This window comes from Protopterus annectens, chromosome 13.part0, assembly GCF_019279795.1.
Source record: "Protopterus annectens isolate FY-2018-M chromosome 13.part0, PAN1.0, whole genome shotgun sequence".
Lineage (NCBI taxonomy): Eukaryota > Metazoa > Chordata > Ceratodontiformes > Protopteridae > Protopterus > Protopterus annectens.
In genome coordinates, this window is record NC_056747.1 from 1,090,377,106 (window position 1) to 1,090,395,797 (window position 18,692).

Here is an 18,692-nt window from a genome sequence, read left to right on the forward strand (position 1 = left end):
TGCTCTACATAAATTAAATTGTCTCAAGCTAACTAACCTTCTGCATCTCTACCAACTTAAATTCACACACAATATCATCTTCCATCCAGACAATTGCCCATCCCTCAAGGAACTTGTTCCCTACTCATGCCCACGAAGTCTAAGATCTGCAGACAGAAACTTGGTCACAGTAAACAAAGCTAACCACAATCACAGTGAAGCCCTATTCTCAAATCAAACAGCCAACTTATGGAACTCTCTACCCCATACCCACCAAAACGCACCTGAATCTACCAATTTCAAATAACTACTATTTGAACATCCAAAAACTGACATTTCTCCTGTGCCAGACCTAACTGACAAGATGTCAATAGCCATTCGTCTAACCCCTATTTGTTGAAGCCGCTCCTCATCAAACAGCAAATTTTAACTAGGGAAAATCAGTGGTTGGCCACCATCTGGAATTAGCCCTTTTCCCCACTGTAGTGTGATCTCAGAGTTGATATATTTAGTTAGAGGGATGTGGGGGGGGGGGCACATCCCCCACCTTGGTAGGTTTTAAATTTTATGTTTTTTTAATGGTTGTTTGATTGGCCAACAGCTGATTTGTCCTAATTAAAGTTTGCCATTTGATGAAGAGCGGCTTCAACAAATAGGGGTTTGATGTGGTTATTCATTAAATAGTCATTTGATAAAGTGATATAGAACCTTAAAAAGGAATATGCCATTACAAATGTATTTAATAGGGGTATGATTGATTATTTTAAAATAAAACTTGTCATTCTGTTAAAAATATTGATTTTTATTCTTATTTTGGCAGAGGAACCATTAGGTAACCAAACTAAGGCTTTGGAATTCAATGCATTTATTTGGCAATCATCTGATCAAATCCTGTTTAATTGAGCTTTTTGGCTGAGGAGCCATTAAAAACCACATAGCTGCTTTGGAATTTGGTCATTTATTTGGTAATCAGCTGATCAAATCCTGTTTGATTGAGCTCTATAAAACAGACAGCAAATTAATTCACACTGATTTTATGTTTGTTTACTGTCTGTGACTCAACAAAGATGGATTCAAAAATGAGTGACAAGTATATGTGTTTTAAGGCTTTCTAATAAAAAAGTTAAAAAAATAATTTGATAACTGTAAATTTAAATTATGGACATCTACAGAACAAGTGTGTGCATTGTTTCTAGAGATACAAGTATTGTAATTATAAAATAAAATAATTCCTACTGCAGCTGGCCATGCAAATTTGATTTTATGAGCTAAATTATCCAATACTTATAAATCATTCTTTGTATAATTTCTTTAAAAAAGTCTGGAATTTATGATGTGGATGTCTGAAAAACATAGGAATGCTGGACTAACAGCAGTTGGCAAGTCATTTCATTGTATTGCAAGTGGTGGAGGAACTTAAGACATTTAATGAAGCTGCATTTAAAACTTTTAGCACAACAATACAAATGAAACCTTCACAGCTGAATGTAGTCCAGGAAAAAGCTTTAAGAAGGATATTAGTGAGAATCAATGCCAGGAAGACCTTGGGTATAGAAGTAGGCAAAGGATATTAGTGGGAATCTATGCTAGGAAGACATTGGCTATGGAAGTAGGCAAAGGATATTAGTGAGAATCTATGCCAGGAAGACATTGGATATGGAAGTAGGCAAAGGATATTAGTGAGAATCTATGCCAGGAAGATATTGGATATAGAAGTAGATGAAGGATATTAGTGAGAATCTATGCCAGGAAGACATTGGATATGGAAGTAGATGAAGGATATTAGTGAGAATCAATGCCAGGAAGACATTGGATATGGAAGTAGGCAAAGGATATTAGTGAGAATCAATGCCAGGAAGACATTGGATATGGAAGTAGGCAAAGGATATTAGTGAGAATCTATGCCAGGAAGACATTGGATATGGAAGTAGGCAAAGGATATTAGTGAGAATCTATGCCAGGAAGACATTGGATATGGAAGTAGATGAAGGATATTAGTAAGAATCTATGCCAGGAAGACATTGGATATAGAAGTAGGCAAAGGATATTAGTGAGAATCAATGCCAGGAAGACATTGGATATGGAAGTAGGCAAAGGATATTAGTGAGAATCTATGCCAGGAAGATATTGGATATAGAAGTAGATGAAGGATATTAGTGAGAATCAATGCCAGGAAGACATTGGATATGGTAGTAGGCAAAGGATATTAGTGAGAATCTATGCCAGGAAGACATTGGATATGGAAGTAGATGAAGGATATTAGTGAGAATTAATGCCAGGAAGACATTGGATATGGAAGTAGGCAAAGGATATTAGTGAGAATCAATGCCAGGAAGACATTGGATATGGAAGTAGATGAAGGATATTAGTGAGAATCAATGCCAGGAAGACATTGGATATGGAAGTAGGCAAAGGATATTAGTGAGAATCTATGCCATTTAGACATTGGATATGGAAGTAGGCGAAGGATATTAGTGAGAATCTATGCCAGGAAGACATTGGATATGGAAGTAGGCAAAGGATATTAGTGAGAATCTATGCCAGGAAGACATTGGATATGGAAGTAGGCGAAGGATATTAGTGATAATCTATGCCAGGAAGACATTGTATATGGAAGTAGGCAAAGGATATTAGTGAGAATCTATGCCAGGAAGACATTGGATATAGAAGTAGGCAAAGGATATTAGTGAGAATCAATGCCAGGAAGACATTGGATATGGAAGTAGATGAAGGATATTAGTGAGAATCTATGCCAGGAAGACATTGGATATGGAAGTAGATGAAGGATATTAGTGAGAATCAATGCCAGGAAGACATTGGATATGGAAGTAGGCAAAGGATATTAGTGAGAATCAATGCCAGGAAGACATTGGATATGGAAGTAGATGAAGGATATTAGTGAGAATCTATGCCAGGAAGACATTGGATATAGAAGTAGGCAAATGATATTAGTGAGAATCAATGGCAGGAAGACATTGGATATGGAAGTAGATGAAGGATATTAGTGAGAATCTATGCCAGGAAGACATTGGATATGGAAGTAGATGAAGGATATTAGTGAGAATCAATGCCAGGAAGACATTGGATATGGAAGTAGGCAAAGGATATTAGTGAGAATCTATGCCAGGAAGACATTGGATATGGAAGTAGGCAAAGGATATTAGTGAGAATCAATGCCAGGAAGACATTGGATATAGAAGTAGGCAAAGGATATTAGTGAGAATCTATCCCAGGAAGACATTGGATATGGAAGTAGGCAAAGGATATTAGTGAGAATCAATGCCAGGAAGACATTGGATATGGAAGTAGGCAAAGGATATTAGTGAGAATCTATGCCAGGAAGATATTGGATATAGAAGTAGAGGAAGGATTTTAGTGAGAATCAATGCCAGGAAGACATTGGATATAGAAGTAGGCAAAGGATATTCGTGAGAATCAATGCCAGGAAGACATTGGATATGGAAGTAGGGTAAATTGTACAGATTTTAGAAAGAGAAATTACAGTCAAACAAATACTGCAGAGTTTTACATTCCTTGCTAAGCAACACAAACGAAGAATATTTTAAGTAATAAAAAAGATGCATCATTAATATATATTTTAAAATTATGGAAATATTTAGTAAATATTTCAGTGGTTTCTATAAAAAGCAATTGAGAGTGCTAATGACTGTAATATACCTGACACCTTTTGCTTTTAACAATTAAAAAGTATAATGTGTTTGCCTATTTCTGATGAGTCAAAAACTGCAATTTCATTATTAAATATAAGTGATAATATCCACTGTTTGGAAACAGCATCCCATTCATTATCTTAAAATCTGTAAATATGTTAGTGCCTTTCGTTCATTAAAATGTCAAAACAGATAGAGACCAGAATTAAAGTGTTAAAGTATGGTATGCACACATGGGCGCCGGAAACATAGAGTCAAGGGGAGGGGAAGCCCCTCCACTTTTACAGCTGCAAGACCTGTCAGGACAAATTAATGAAGTGAAGTTTTCACGCAAACTTGGATTCATGCATGGAAGTTAAACTAACAACAGGTAGTATACTTGCTTTTGAATCAGAAGGCTGTGGGTACTATTCACACAGTATGCAGATGGATTGTTGATACTGCATTGTGTTGTACTTTAATGGGAGTGGATGCTTCAGTCCTATGAATGTCATTCTTTGGAGGAGTTACCTAGTAACTATGAACCTGTTATCAGTTTACCATCAATTCCCCATTGCAAAGTTACTTTTTTAATGTAGCATAGGTAATTTATTCTTCAAGGGCAACAGGCACTTTATTTGTAGATGAAACCATGAAATATAAAGTTGTTTGCTAGCAGTAACCTCTTCATTAGTTACATATCCCTTTAATGTGGAATTATTTAGATGACTTACTTCTGCAGAGATTTTGCATATTTACTGATATTGGTGGATTGTAATGACAGTAGTCTGAGTGGCCTTTTATGGATGAAATTATCTGAAATGGGTAGTTTTATCATTATCGGTATATACATTTTGTTTCATTGCTTACTAGAAGACTGTTCCAAACTACAAATTTAAAATGCATTATAATAAGTGATGATGTATTATACAAGGAATATAATTTAATACAATCAGGTTAATACAATCAGGAAAGTGAATCAAAGAATGTATACATGTATGCTTGCTCACAGGATGCAGGAGATCAAAACAGGGGAAGAAACTAGTCACCAATGGAGTCTCCCAGGGTTCGGTACTGAGACTTTTTCTTTTTGAAATATGCATCTCAAAAGTAACAGGAAATACCAATGGGCTTTGGCCAACTAAGTTTGAGATGCCTGCAAGCAGGGAGCAGTTATTGAATCCCCAAATGACCTAACCATCATGCAGGAAGGTTTGTCCCAAACAGTAACTGGTGCCAGAATCATGAATTGAAACTAAACTCCAAGAAATACATTATCATATCCTTTGGGAAGTCATCTACTCCAGTGAACTGCCAAACTGACAATGCCCCCCTGAGAAATGACCCAGTTGTTTGGCATTTGGGAACTTGTGTGTACAGTGACCTAACTTTTGACAACATGTGCCTAGAGTCATAAGAAAGTATTTCTATATTGCACAGCTTATAAACAAATTGATTGTGACTAGATCTGGAGATGTTATTGTCCCCCTTTACAAAGCCCTCATTAGGTCAATCATTTTGCATAATGCCCATTTTGGCATGTATCTGTCCAGACCCATGCAACAACTGGAATACTCACAGAAATACCTTACTAAAAGGATACAAGTCCTAAACAATAGGTCTTGCATGGACCACCTCAAAGATTTATCACTTTACTCAATATCCTACAGAGTGCTTAGAGGTGATGTGTCTGGCATACAAAGCATCCTCTGACCTAACAGAGATGGACCTACTGAACATCAGCAAGTCAAATGGCATCAGAAATACTCAGCTCAGGTATCTAAACTGAATGTTGTGGAGATATATATCCAGAACAGACTATCCGTTCAATTAAAACAAAGCTCATCCCTGTCCATATTCAAATGCAACTTGGATCTAAGGATGGGTAATAGAAAATGTACTCCAGGATTGCCCTTCATGTCACTAATGGATAGAGGCAGTTCCTAAATCCTGTATCCCTTACGAGTCCCCTCAAATTATCTATAGTATGATCACATTTATTCTCACTAGAGCAAATATACAATTATCAGCCATGGGATAGGTAAGACCAATCAGGAAATGTTAATTCAAGCACCAAAATGGAAATCGGCTAAGCTTAAAATGTCCTCCAAGTGAACCTATGTTGTGGTAGTAAATAGTTTTAAAAAATTCCACTTTTTTGGTCACTATGTGCAACTGACACCCCCCCCCCCCCCTCCAGTCTTCAACAACTTCCGGTGCCTCTGTGCACAGAAAGACAGAGAGGGAGATAGAAAGTGTGCGTGTGTGTGTGTGTGTTTGTGTGTGTTTGTGTCTGTGTGTGTGTGTGTGTGTGTGTGTGTGTGTGTGTGTGTGTGTGTGTGTGTGTGTGTGTGTGTGTGTTTGAAGGAGAGTTTTCTTGTAATAGGGACATCATTTTATTTGTTTACTTATTTACCGATTGTAGAAATGGGGGACAGAAGAAGAGAAGATATATGCCATTATTTTTTTATTTAATGGTGATAAGATTTTGAACACAATTTTGCAAATATGAATTAACCAAAAGATGAGGAGTTGACCTGATGATGAAGTAAGGGAACATGAAAGGAGACATATGCAAAAGAGCTGTTAACTTTTATTCAAGAGGTTGTAGATAATATTCAGAAAGGACAGGTTCAGGTCCAGGGATAAGCACAGCTTTATTAAAGACATTTGATATTGTATGCCATGATAGTTTGCTAGAGCTACTAGGACAGTGAGAGTTTAGTCTTACCACTGGCATATGGCAGTCTGATGTTGTCTCTGTTGAATCCATATGCATATGGTAGGAAGGCAAGAACATATAAAGTGAAGGAGAACAAAACAGGGACATCTTCTTAATCCAGTACTATTTGGCTTATATAGGAACAGTGTGTAGATATGCAAAACTCCTTCATGTCTGGATCTAAGGATGCTTTGTATGCCAAGGAGAGATTGACTCTCAACAACCTGTAGGAGACTGAGTATAGAGCCAGGGCTCAAACGTGATCTGTATTTGACAGTGTGTTAATACCCTGGATTCTCTTGGTAAAGCTGTTGCATATGCCTAGTCAGGTATATGCTGAAGGGGGCACTGTACTCAATGATAGGTCTGATAACGGATGAGTAAAGTGTTTGAAAGAACACTATTGTTGTTGTTGTAATACCAAATGCAAGTCTAAGTAATCTGTACTTTTCCAGTAACCTTTTAAATTTACACAATTTTGAGCTTTGTTCATCTGGCTTAATATGCCAGAAACCCTAGTACTGAAAATAACTTATCATTTAACATTAAGACCACATTTTACCTAGTTAATTTTTTAGTCATTTTACAGACATCTTGTGGATTAGTACAAATAAGAATCTTATTTCACACATGCAGCCATATTTATTTGCCCTTTTTGCTGGGTGTAATTACTCCTTAATGATACCTACACTTTCCTATCACTTCATTACCTGCACATTTATTTTTACAGTTGGAAGATGGTGATTATTTCTGAGGAATTTGATCTGTATTACTGACATAAGATCAAGAATTATTTTCATGTACTGTTTTCCTTTTAGAATTCTTTAATTTAGAAGAAATGAGGGATATTATTACTATGTCCCTGTTCTTTAATAAGGGTGTCTGTGTAACTGTGTTACTGTGTCATTCTGTGCACATGCACACTTTTTGTTCACACTGTGATTTGTCTGGCCACTCTCATGATATCCCAGCAGGTTTTTAGAACTAATTGTATGATTATTAATTCAAAATATGGCCAGTCAGAACTCCCACTTAAGCCTTTCGGCACTAAGCCTCTCCATGGGTAACATTCCTGATGCCTTGAAATCTGTCATCCTAATGCATTTACATAAAAGTGGTCATACCACTGAATCTGGTAACTACTAATACATTAGTCTTATTAGCCTTACTTATAAAACTATGAAATGCCGCATTTCTGAGCTCATTTATTAGATGTTGAAAACATCTTAGCTCTGGATCCATATCAGTTCTGCTTTGTCAAAGGCAGATCCTGGCACCTTAACCTGTTTACATTTTTTTGAAAAAGTCACTGAAGCAGCCGGTAGTAGTTGTGCAGTGCATTCAACATACCTTGTCAATGCCTTTGATATTTTCCATGTGGATTTTATTGGCAAACTTGTAAAATGGAATATAAATGCTTATATTGTAATAGCTAACTCATCAACTGACAGAACTTGTATAGTAAGCATTGTAGGAGCCACCTCTATAAGTAAAAATGCTATAACTGGTACCTCACAGAGCTCAGTGTTTGGCTCTTGCCTAGTTGGCATTTAATTCACAGACTTCCAAACTAATATCTCTGGCCAATGGTTTTCTAAATTTGCAGAATACTGCAAATTGAGTGTGTGGCACTCAATTGTTCCTGGATAGCGGTACTTATAAAAAACAGAAATAATGAGGCCAGTTTACCAAATCATTGAGGCCAGTTTACCTGATCATTTGTGCATAGCTGAGGTCAAATTACAGTGTGCAGAATGTAAATTTGTATGCAAGAACTTTTTAGATCTTTTGTGACTTTCAGTAAACCTATTGTGCCTGTTTTGTTGAGTTTTTGGCTACCTTGCACATTCTAGAAAGTTGTATTTAGCCAAATATTTTAACTATAGTGATATTAACCAGGGAAATGAATGTGATTTTTTTAGCAGCAGCAGCACCTCTGTGAAACATTTTTGACTGCTCTTGTTTTCAAACCATGCATGAAGAAGACCCTCTGCTGACAATCTGACCTGTGTGTTGCCAATACCAAATGACAAATAGTTTGGCAGATCATTTTCTGCATCATATTGTTAAAGTGCGATATTGCATAGTGCTGTTACAAACTGCCTTATTTTTATTAAGCCTAATTATTTCCTTAGATTGACTTGGCATGGCTTTCAGCATTTTTGATATCTTTTTCTTTTCTTTACAGTTGGGAAATCCTCAAAAATGACTATGATGCCAACATTAACAGATGATTCTATTACAGCCTCAACAAATCCTAATCCCAGTGATCGTATACACCAGGCAACAACAGATATCTTGACAACTCCCATCACAAGCTCCGGTCCTATCACAAGTCCCGGCACAGCAGAGAATCTCATACCAGTGTATTGCTCCATTTTAGCAGCTGTAGTGGTGGGATTGGTTGCTTTTATTGCCTTTAAAGGGTAAGTGAAGTTGATATGTTCACCTTAATGCTACACTGTTTCTTGCATCTTACACAAGTTTTAGAAATCAGAAATTTGGGCTTGATTATGAAAGACAGCATGTTATAACAGATAAGTAATGACATAAACACATATGACTAACTTGCTATTTACTAACAAAGAAAGGTAAGGTAATTACAGTATTAGTATTACTGCGTAGCATTTTCCTTTTTAAAGAAGCAATGATGCCCAAACATATAGACCACTTGGTATAGAAAACGGTTTACTATCAAAATGTTGAAAATCACATGGTCGACGTTCATAATGTCGAAAGTCATTACACCTTTTGCAGGGGGGCTGTACCCTCCACACCCCCTGCTACTTATATATTACAACTCCGAGATTGCACAACAGTGCAGACAAGGGAAAATCCTTGCCCTGTTTGCAACATAATGTTGACAGGTAATTTGCATGCACTTCCTGTCGACCAAATGAACTACTTAATATTCATGTGTCAACAATATGGGTTGATCATATGAACTTTAGAACAAATGAATTTCAACATTTTGATAGTAAATCATAGAAAACTGTAAGTTTAATGTTCATGATGTCTTCACAAAAGGTTTTTTCAGAATAAACCATCCACCACGTATAACATTTTAGATGCCAGATAATCACTTAAAAGTCCATTGTAATTTTAATGAACATTTTAATAACTTGCCAAGACTAACCAATTGAAACATGAGTCTCAATGAGTTTCCTGCTCCATTCTTTTTTTTCATTTTGTTTTATTATCTACCAAACAGATCTATTGGGTCTTAATATAAAGTATAACTAATCTGCAAGTGTCTGTAGAAAGAATTGACGGAAAATATTTAGAAGTGATCATTATTATTTGGTATGCCTGCTCTTCATTTATTTAACTCATGTTAGAGCATACTTGTCGGAATGAAGGGAAAAATACAGAACCTGCACCAGTTTTTAAGAAGGTCAACAAAAAAGTCAAGCTGCAGAACAATTTTTCTTTTCTGTCCTATCACAACTTAGCTTTTTGATTTTATAGAAATTTATAAAAAATTTGGGATGCTCCAGCATGAGTTTCAAAATTCTATATGCAAATCTGCTTTTATTATGGATATTATCACCTTTTGAAATCTCTGAAATAAATCATAGAAATATAAATGGCATTTGATACGGTTAGTCATAACAATGTTATTTGGTGTCTTAGGATCATAAGAAGTTACTAGACTAATGGCCATAGAGCCTAGGAATATGATATGATGCATTGCAATAGTATCAGTCTTATTCACTAAACAGGCAATATTGTAGCAAAATGGGTGACAGTTTCTCAAGTTTTAGCTCATCATGAAGAAAGGCTTCTCAATGCTACTTGCCTGACTGTCAATTTTTTCTTGTAATAGTAAATACTATTTTTCACTGTCTATGCTTGAAGAGAACATTTTTAGAATTTGGAATATATTGAGATGTGACTGTTTTAAAAGTACTTTCTTTTATGTCATTTTTCTGACACTTAAGGTATGATGATTGTGATTTACAAGTAAATAAAATAAAATAAATTGCATTATGCTAATTTCCTATAGATGTATGTCCATTTTAGTTACCAGCATATGCCCTGGAAAAGTATAAGTAGATCATTACAAATATTTGAAAATGTATGCCTTCCAGATCATAAGCTATTTAACTGCAGCTAGATCCAACTACATTAAACCTGGAACCTTAATGACTCACAAGTCAGAGTTTATTTTGTAATGTCTAGGTCGGTCTATTAAGTGCTTAACTGTAAAGATAAAAAAAAAGAGAGAGAAAGAAAAGAGAAAGAAAGAAAAAAGTACAGAAATTACAAATGTTTCCTGTTTCTTCTTGGAAAAAGTAGAATAGCTTTTGAAACTGTCCATTCAAATACACACACACACACACACACACACACACACACACACACACACACACACACAAACACACACACACACACACTCACACACACACATGCACGCACACACACACACGCACACACACACACACACACATGGAATATATGGATGTGGTCAGCTACTTTTTGCCAGTTAAATTAAAACTTCACTGTTTCCTACAGTTTAACCAACCTATCTTTTTCCTCAATACATTGTGGTTGCAGTATGGTTTATTTACTAGAAAACTGCCTGTACTTTGTAATTTTTTAATCTCATCTCCTTGGAATCAAAGGAAAGAATAACCTTAACTTCTTAGATGGTTTAGCATAGGAATTTATCTCTATCTGCATATACCACAGACACTGGAGAATCTGTAGTTTTTCCTGTCAGGTAATTTCCTCAGTCTTGCATAGGTAATCAGACGTGTTCTGAAACTATTTTCTACTGCCTTGGTTGCAGAGACAAAGAGAAACAGTATCAGTGTACATAAGTGATATGATTACTACCTTTTCCTCTTTTTGCAGGGCAGTCCTGATTTGAACAGTTCTGTCCTGCAAGGAAGATGGGCATGAAATGTCTTGATAATTACAATAAAAAATATTGTCTGACTTTTCCTTAAAAGTTGCAGAAAACTGTTAGCACTACATTTAAATTATCTTTATATCATGTAAAGTAGTATAAACAATCAACATTGCTTTATGTTGGTAATAAGATAAAATAATTATATTTCATTGATTTCTGCCATGGTATGTCCTACAAAATTTCAAGTTTCAGTAAGAATGTTCCAGTTTGGACATCCAAAAAGGTGGCACCACTAATAGCTTACCACATTTTTATAATGATCAGCTTGTAATAGGTATTATTTTTTGTGACTGCATTAGTTTTTTTTAGTAGTGTTTAGTCTTGCAAACATCCCCGAGAAGTATATATTTCTCAAGATGAAGGATTATGGTTTTCATGAAATGTTAGTATATGCAATGTAGTAAATCAATGGATATCAGTGCAACTGAAGTGAGAAAATGTAATGCATCAGTGTCTTGGTTTAAAAAAAAAAGTTCATAAAAGCTCATATTCAAAAACAGATTGCTAAACCTTTTTAGAAGTAATGCAAGTGCATTTCTCCAGCATTTAGGATAAAACATGAAAGAAAGAAAGAAAGAAAGAAAGAAAGAAAGAAAGAAAGAAAGAAAGAAAAGAAAACATCTTCCTATACCACACACTGGTAAACAACAGAACCATTTTTGAAGTGTTGGTTAAAAGCTCCATTCTTCCTACATAGAAGCAAGGGCATTTTAAACAAAGTGCACAGTATACTACTTTCTCTGTGTTACACAAACATCTTTTGTTTAATTTTATATTAATGTTATTCACATTAAAAATGCAGCCTTCCTTAATGTAAGGACAATAATTACAGGCACCATACTTACTCATATTACCATTCATTGGTCCTTTGGAGGTTGTTTCTAAAATATTTTTCAAACACTTACCCCTTCTGTAAACAACAGACTCCCTAATTTCCCTATCACTTGTCATTACCATCCAGTTCTTTGAAAGTATATCCACAATACCTTTCCTTGAACTATTAAATGTTGTAACAAATATGGTGTTAAAATTATTATATGTCACAGGACACCCTCTATCCGAATCTTTAGGTCTGTTAACATTCAAACTATCAATATTACCTAGAGCATCACAGTTCGGCATAATGTCACCTTATTTTTCTTGCTGGTTCACGAAATGTATTTGTGTAAAGATTCCTGGGATTTCTTGACAATAATAAATAAACTTGATTTCTTTGACAGTGGGGTATTTATAACCATTGATGTTAAAGATTTATATAATGTCATACCACATAAGTTAGGTATAGAATGGTTTTGCGAGTACTTGCTTGATAAAGGGACAACACAAAGGGAGGTTAATGTGCATGAGCATTTACTTGAAATTGGTCTATACAACAACTTTATTTTGTTTGACAGTGAGTTCTATTTACAAGTGGAAGGGGTCTCAATGGGCTTGGCCTGTGGGGGTCTCTATGCAAATGTAGTCATGCTCCAATGGGAGAAAAAGTTCTTGTTAGTATCATCTTATTTTCCATATTGTAAAGGTTACGTGTGGTTTTTGGATGACATTTGTATTTATTAGACAGGACCAATTGAAATGATACCTGAGTTTTTGAAGTATGTAAATAATTCAACCACATTTTTAACATTTACATCCACTATTGGCATTGAGGAAATTGCTTATTTAGGTATGAAACTATTAAAAGACAGACAACAAAATGATTTAAATCTGAGATTTTTAGGAAAGCCACATACTCCAATAGTTTTTTACACTATGAGAGTTTCCACCCTTATAAACCGAAGAAAGCGGTGGTGAAAGGACAGTTTGTGAGGGCGGCACAAATGGTCACATTCTTTTATAGATTTGTAAATGAGTGTGACACTTTGAAAGAAATGTTTTTAAGCAGGGGGTATCCCGCTATTTTAGTGAATGATGTTATGCTTGAAGTAGTAAACAAATGTAAAAGGGGACACTTTTTGCCCCTTCTGAACCAGCAAGAAAAATATAGCGACATTATGCCATACTGTGATGCTCTAGGTAATACTGATAGTTTGAATGTTGATAGACTTAAAGATTCGGATAAAGGGTGTCCTGTGACATATGATAATTTTAACACCACATTTGTTACAGCATTTAATAGTTCAAGGACAACCTCCAAGGGACCAATGAATGGTAATATGAGTAAGTGTGGTGCCTGTAATTATTGTCCTTACATTAAGGAAGGCTGTAGTTTTAATGTGAATAACATTCATGTAAAATTAAACAAAAGATATTTGTGTAACACGAAGAAAGTAGTATACATTGCATTTTGTCTAAAATGCCCTTGCTTCTATACAGGAAAAATGGAAAGGAAGTTATTTATGAACATTTGAGGGATATAAAAAAATAAAAGTGATAAAAATGCATTAGCTAAACATTGTATTGAATTTGTGGACCATAGTTTTAAATTTGTCATCATTGAAGACCTTGAATTAAATAAAGGAAGGGGCCCCTAGACATTAATATTAGAAAAATATGAAGCACTTTGGCAAATTAAAACAAATGCCACACAGTATCCAGACTTAAATGACTCATTGTCATTGGCATGCTTTCTTAAACTGAGAGCTTTGGATAGTTAAGGTTTGGGGCTTATAAAAGGAAGCCGAAACACAAGTCTTTTTTTTTTTTTTTTATGTTTTTTTTTTCCCAAACAATTTTTATTAAATTTTGTTAATAAACATGGACACAAAGTATTAAAAATAAACAATATAAAACATAACTATTTACACTATATACAAACAGCCATGATAAACATTTGTTTTATCCAAGAAAGGTAATCAATATTTATCTAACAATCTTTCCATTTTTGGCAAGCTAGTCTTTTGTGTGTTGCATTTGATGATCTCTGATAAATAGTTTGCATTTCTTTTTTACATACAGATTTTGCTATTGAAATAAACTCAGTAAACATAAGATCTTGCTTATTTTTCCAGTTCAATGTAATTATTTTTCGAGCAATAGCTAGAATTAACCAAAGAACAGGTAAGTTATGTCTAGGAATTACACTTGGGATAGGGACATTGAATAATATCAAAGAGCTAGTAATTTGACAGTTATCAGACCACAGGGTTTTTGCGAAATGTCTAAAATCACTCCAGTATTGTGTGAAAGTTCTACATTCGATGAACATATGAACCCAGTTGGCTTCAAGAATATCACCACACCTCCAGCATTTGCTTTCATTAATCTTGGTTATAAGGTCAATTCTGTGTGGAGTGTAAAAGCTTCTATGAATAAATCACCAAGTATATAGTCTCCAATATAAAGATGATGTGTTTTTATTGAATTTAATAACTGTTTCTTATTATCGTTAGATAAAGGTTCACCATTAATTTTTATGGAGTAATTCCAAAAAGCTTGGTCAAAAGTAATCAAGTATTCTCGTAGGATTTTATATACAGGTGATATGCTTAATTTATGTTCAATGTTCATCGAACTACACCATATGAATAGTTGTATCAATGTTGGTATAATATCAGTTTCCAGATTTATTGACACTCACTTTATTTTCAACAAACTGTCTTAAAGACTGAATACAGAGCCAATTATCTTGACAGACATTATATCTGGCTAAGAGAAAGTTCATTGGTTGGATGTTCTTACTGTCTATAAACTGGTGCCAAAACTTTAGATTATTCTCTTTAAGATTCCACATCTTATTAATATTGAAGGTATCTAGGCAATCTGGTGTATAAGCTATGGGAAATGTAATGAAAAAGTGTTCTTTAGACTATAATTGTTGTCGATTATATTTTTGAAAATATAAAATATTTGGTTTATACCATGTGAGAAGTGTCTAAATTTCTTATTATATAAGCAATATTCATGGAGTATCCAAAATATTTTGTTAATTCCAAAGGTTTTCTTAAACTGGGTTTCTGAGTTCTCAGAGGAAGTTATATGTATTTCATGTAGTTGTTTCCAGCTAGAGGTGTAGAGGTGTATATGGATGAAATCCAGTGTAGTATTATGTTAATAATAACAGATTTGGAATATAATTCTATGTTGGGAACGCCAATCCCATTACTGTTGCAGGCTCTGACATGCCATTTTTGGGCTATTCTTGGTTTCTTTGGTTACCACAGAAAAGTTAGTAATAGGGAATCTATTTGTTTAAAGAATTCCTTAAGAGGCGGTAAATCAATGATTGTATGTAAAATAAAATCTTGGGCAAAATAATCATTTTTATTAATGTAAGTCTGTCTTCCATGGTGAAAAACATTTTGTTCCACTTTTTAGTCAAGTCATTGATTATAGCTACCAGTTTAGTGAAGTTAAATTATTTATTTTTCTATTTTTTATTCTTAAGTTTGTACTAGGCTAACTGCCTTTATGGGCCATTTTAAGCCTAGCCAATTACACCATGTCAGAGTCAAACCCTGCACCTTGTGTTTCGAAGGTAAGCACCTTAACCATTATGCCAACCTCCCACAAATAATCAGCCTTGCCAAGTCTTGAACCCAGGACCCTGTACACCATAGTCAGAGCAATATACCACTTTACCATCTGAGCTATTAATATGTATTCCTAGATAATTTATCTTATCATTTTCCCAGTTGACTGTATTGTATTTTTGCAAATTGCTATTTATTTTCTTATTGATTAAAAGTTTTTTGTTTTTATTTTGATTAAAATTGAGCCCTAAGATTTTTCCAAATAGAGTTATGGCATTCATGATATGTTGTAAAGAGCCTTCTATGTCACTGGATGTTAGTAGAATATCGTCAGCAAAAAGTTGAACTTTTGGACAGTATCCCTCATTAACTTGAAATCCTTTGATATTTGGGTTATTTCTAATAAATGTAGCAAAAGGTTCCACTGAAATGTAATGGGGATAGAGGGCAGCCTTGTCTAGTTCCCTTATTAATTTTTACTGGGGATGATAGACATGAACCAATCTTAACAAATGCTTTAGAATCACTATAAATATTTAATATCAGTTTAGTGAAATCTGAAGTAAAGTTAAATTCTTTAAAGATTTTTTGTAAGTCTGACCAACTAAGGGAATTGAATGCCTTATCAATATCCAGACTAATAATAGTTAATTGTTTCTTTGTTTTGTTTGCAATGTCTGTAAGAGATAGTAGCTTAATAATATTGTCATGTACTTTTCTATGTAAGATAAAGCCAGTTTAATCAAAGTGTATTAGACTGGGTAATATATTCTTTAGTCTTTTGGCCAGGATAGACATGAACGTTTTATAATCAATATTTAACAATGATATGTGTCTATAGGATGCACATAGTTGGGGGTCCTTACCTTGTTTCAGAATGGGGGAAATTATTGAGTACTTCCATGAGGGAGGGAAAATAACGTCTTGTTTAACCATGGAGAATGTATTTAATAATAACTTTATTGTGTGCTCTGGAAGAATTTTATATATTTCTGGCATTATCTCATCTAACCCTGTGACTTTATTATCCTTCAGATTTTTAACTTGTTCTTTCACTTCTGCTAAGGTTATTTGTTTATTTAGGGTACTATTTTGTTGTTTTGATAGTTTAGCCTTGATATTTTCTTGAAGAAATGTATCTATTACACCGTCTGAATCTAGTGGTGATTGCATGTCATTGATTGACCGATAATGATTTCTAAAGGCTTCTAATATACCTCCTAAATCAGTTGTTCTTTTTTACTGTGTTATTATTCTTGTATTTAATTTCATTAATGTGATTTTGTTTATTAATTTGTTTGGATCTGATAGCTAGTTTATGTAAATGTCTGGGGTTTACTGAATAGGACTGTAGTTTAATTGTTTCTAAGCTTATAGCAACCTTGTGATTCAATATTTCTAAATATTTGTGGTTTAGCTTAGAAATTTCAGTAAGTACTGCTTTATCATTTGATTTTAAATATTGTTTTAACTTATCTGTTTTGGCTTGTAAATCAGAAAGTTCCTTGTCCCATTTCTTTCTCCTTTGAAAATATCAAACTTTAACTCCACTAAAGATGTGAACTTTTAATGCATCCCAGAGTATATCTGTTACTTCACCATTATTGTTGTTTTCCATAAATGCATTTATTTCTTTTATTAACCACTCCTTAAAACATTTTAACTTAGTAACATAGGCTGGAATTCTTTACACAAGTCTTGTTTCTTACCGTATGTATCAGTCATTGTCCTTTTATGTCATGCTGCTAGCTTAATTGTTTTACTTAAGGTTTTAAACACGTTTTTAAGATTAATATGTAAAGCTGCTGAGTTTTAAACATTTATATATTTAAATATTTAAATGTTATTTAAGATATACTTATGTGCTATATTATTTTATGTTATGTGTTTTATGAGATGTATCTGGGATGCATTTACATATTTAATTGACTGTGCTTTTGGGTTGGTCTGGTGCAGTGATTAGTGGGCATGCATTTTATTCAAAATGTTAATATAAAAACAGTTGAATAGCTTGGTATGGTATTCTGAAGAAGTCTCTGAATAAGCAGAGACGAAAGCACTTAATTTATTGACTTTTTGTTTTATTTTAAAATAAGTGCATTGAATAAAACTTTTCTATGGACCTGGCTCTACAGCATACTATTTTGGGATCCAAGCTCTGCTTAGTGCCTTTTGGTGTTCATTTTTAATATCCAATATTCCCTTCTTCTCTCTCACCAAAGTTTACTCACCAGTTCACTAGCATCTTATTTCCATGCTTATTTTCTCGCAATGACATCTCCTTCCTCCCTCCTTAGTCTTTTCCTTTCCCATATTCTTCCATCCTGTTCTTACTTTTCTTCTCTGTTTTTTATGTGTTTTGGCCTCTACATAATGTACTCTCTCATCTGGTTAAATTGTTTATAGTTGCAAACAGTGAACTGCAAAGAGTGAGTTTGATGACTTCCAAAATGTTTATGTATTTATCTGATGAACACCCATCTTTACTAGTTTTAATATTAATCTGCATTTTCCTAAATTGTACAGTTACATTATGTATGTTATGGAGAGTTTCCCTGCATATACACTTAGTCCTTTTTTTGCATTTATTTATTTATTTATGTTATATTTGTTTACCGGGAGAGTCCGACTGGGCATAGAACCCTTTTTCAGCAGAGGCCTGGGGAGAAGAGCTCCATTGTTAATAAACTATTTTGTTAGTAGAAAGAAAATTGTATAATACAATAAAGAAAAAAATAGTAACAAGACATTCATAACGGTAAAAAGACTAGAACAGAATAAATTCGTCAAGTGGGAAACAAGACCAATAATCTTGATAAGCAGGTAGTGACATTGTATATAGTAAGAGTGCAATTACGATGCTTAGTCTTATATACAGGTCAGGTAGCATAGCAAACTGCAGACTTAAAATCTGATAGATATTAACAGTGACAAAGGAAAAAAAAACAACATAGGGTAGTCATATGGCTTAAATTCAATGCTCATTACATATGCAATTAAAATTTTAAAATCAT

The 18,692-nt window shown here is 34.2% G+C and overlaps 1 protein-coding gene across 2 annotated transcripts in view; it reads left to right on the plus strand.

Annotated features, from left to right (window-relative positions):
- Positions 1-18,692, plus strand: part of NGFR (nerve growth factor receptor) — a 515,054-nt gene that overhangs the window by 371,708 nt on the left and 124,654 nt on the right. The window contains exon 4 of one of the 2 annotated variants that reach the window (XM_044055065.1): positions 8,597-8,777. In XM_044055065.1, coding sequence (XP_043911000.1) covers positions 8,597-8,777 — 181 coding nt within the window. Of the gene's footprint in view, positions 1-8,539; positions 8,778-18,692 lie in introns of both variants that reach the window. The other variant, XM_044055064.1, reaches the window with a different exon arrangement.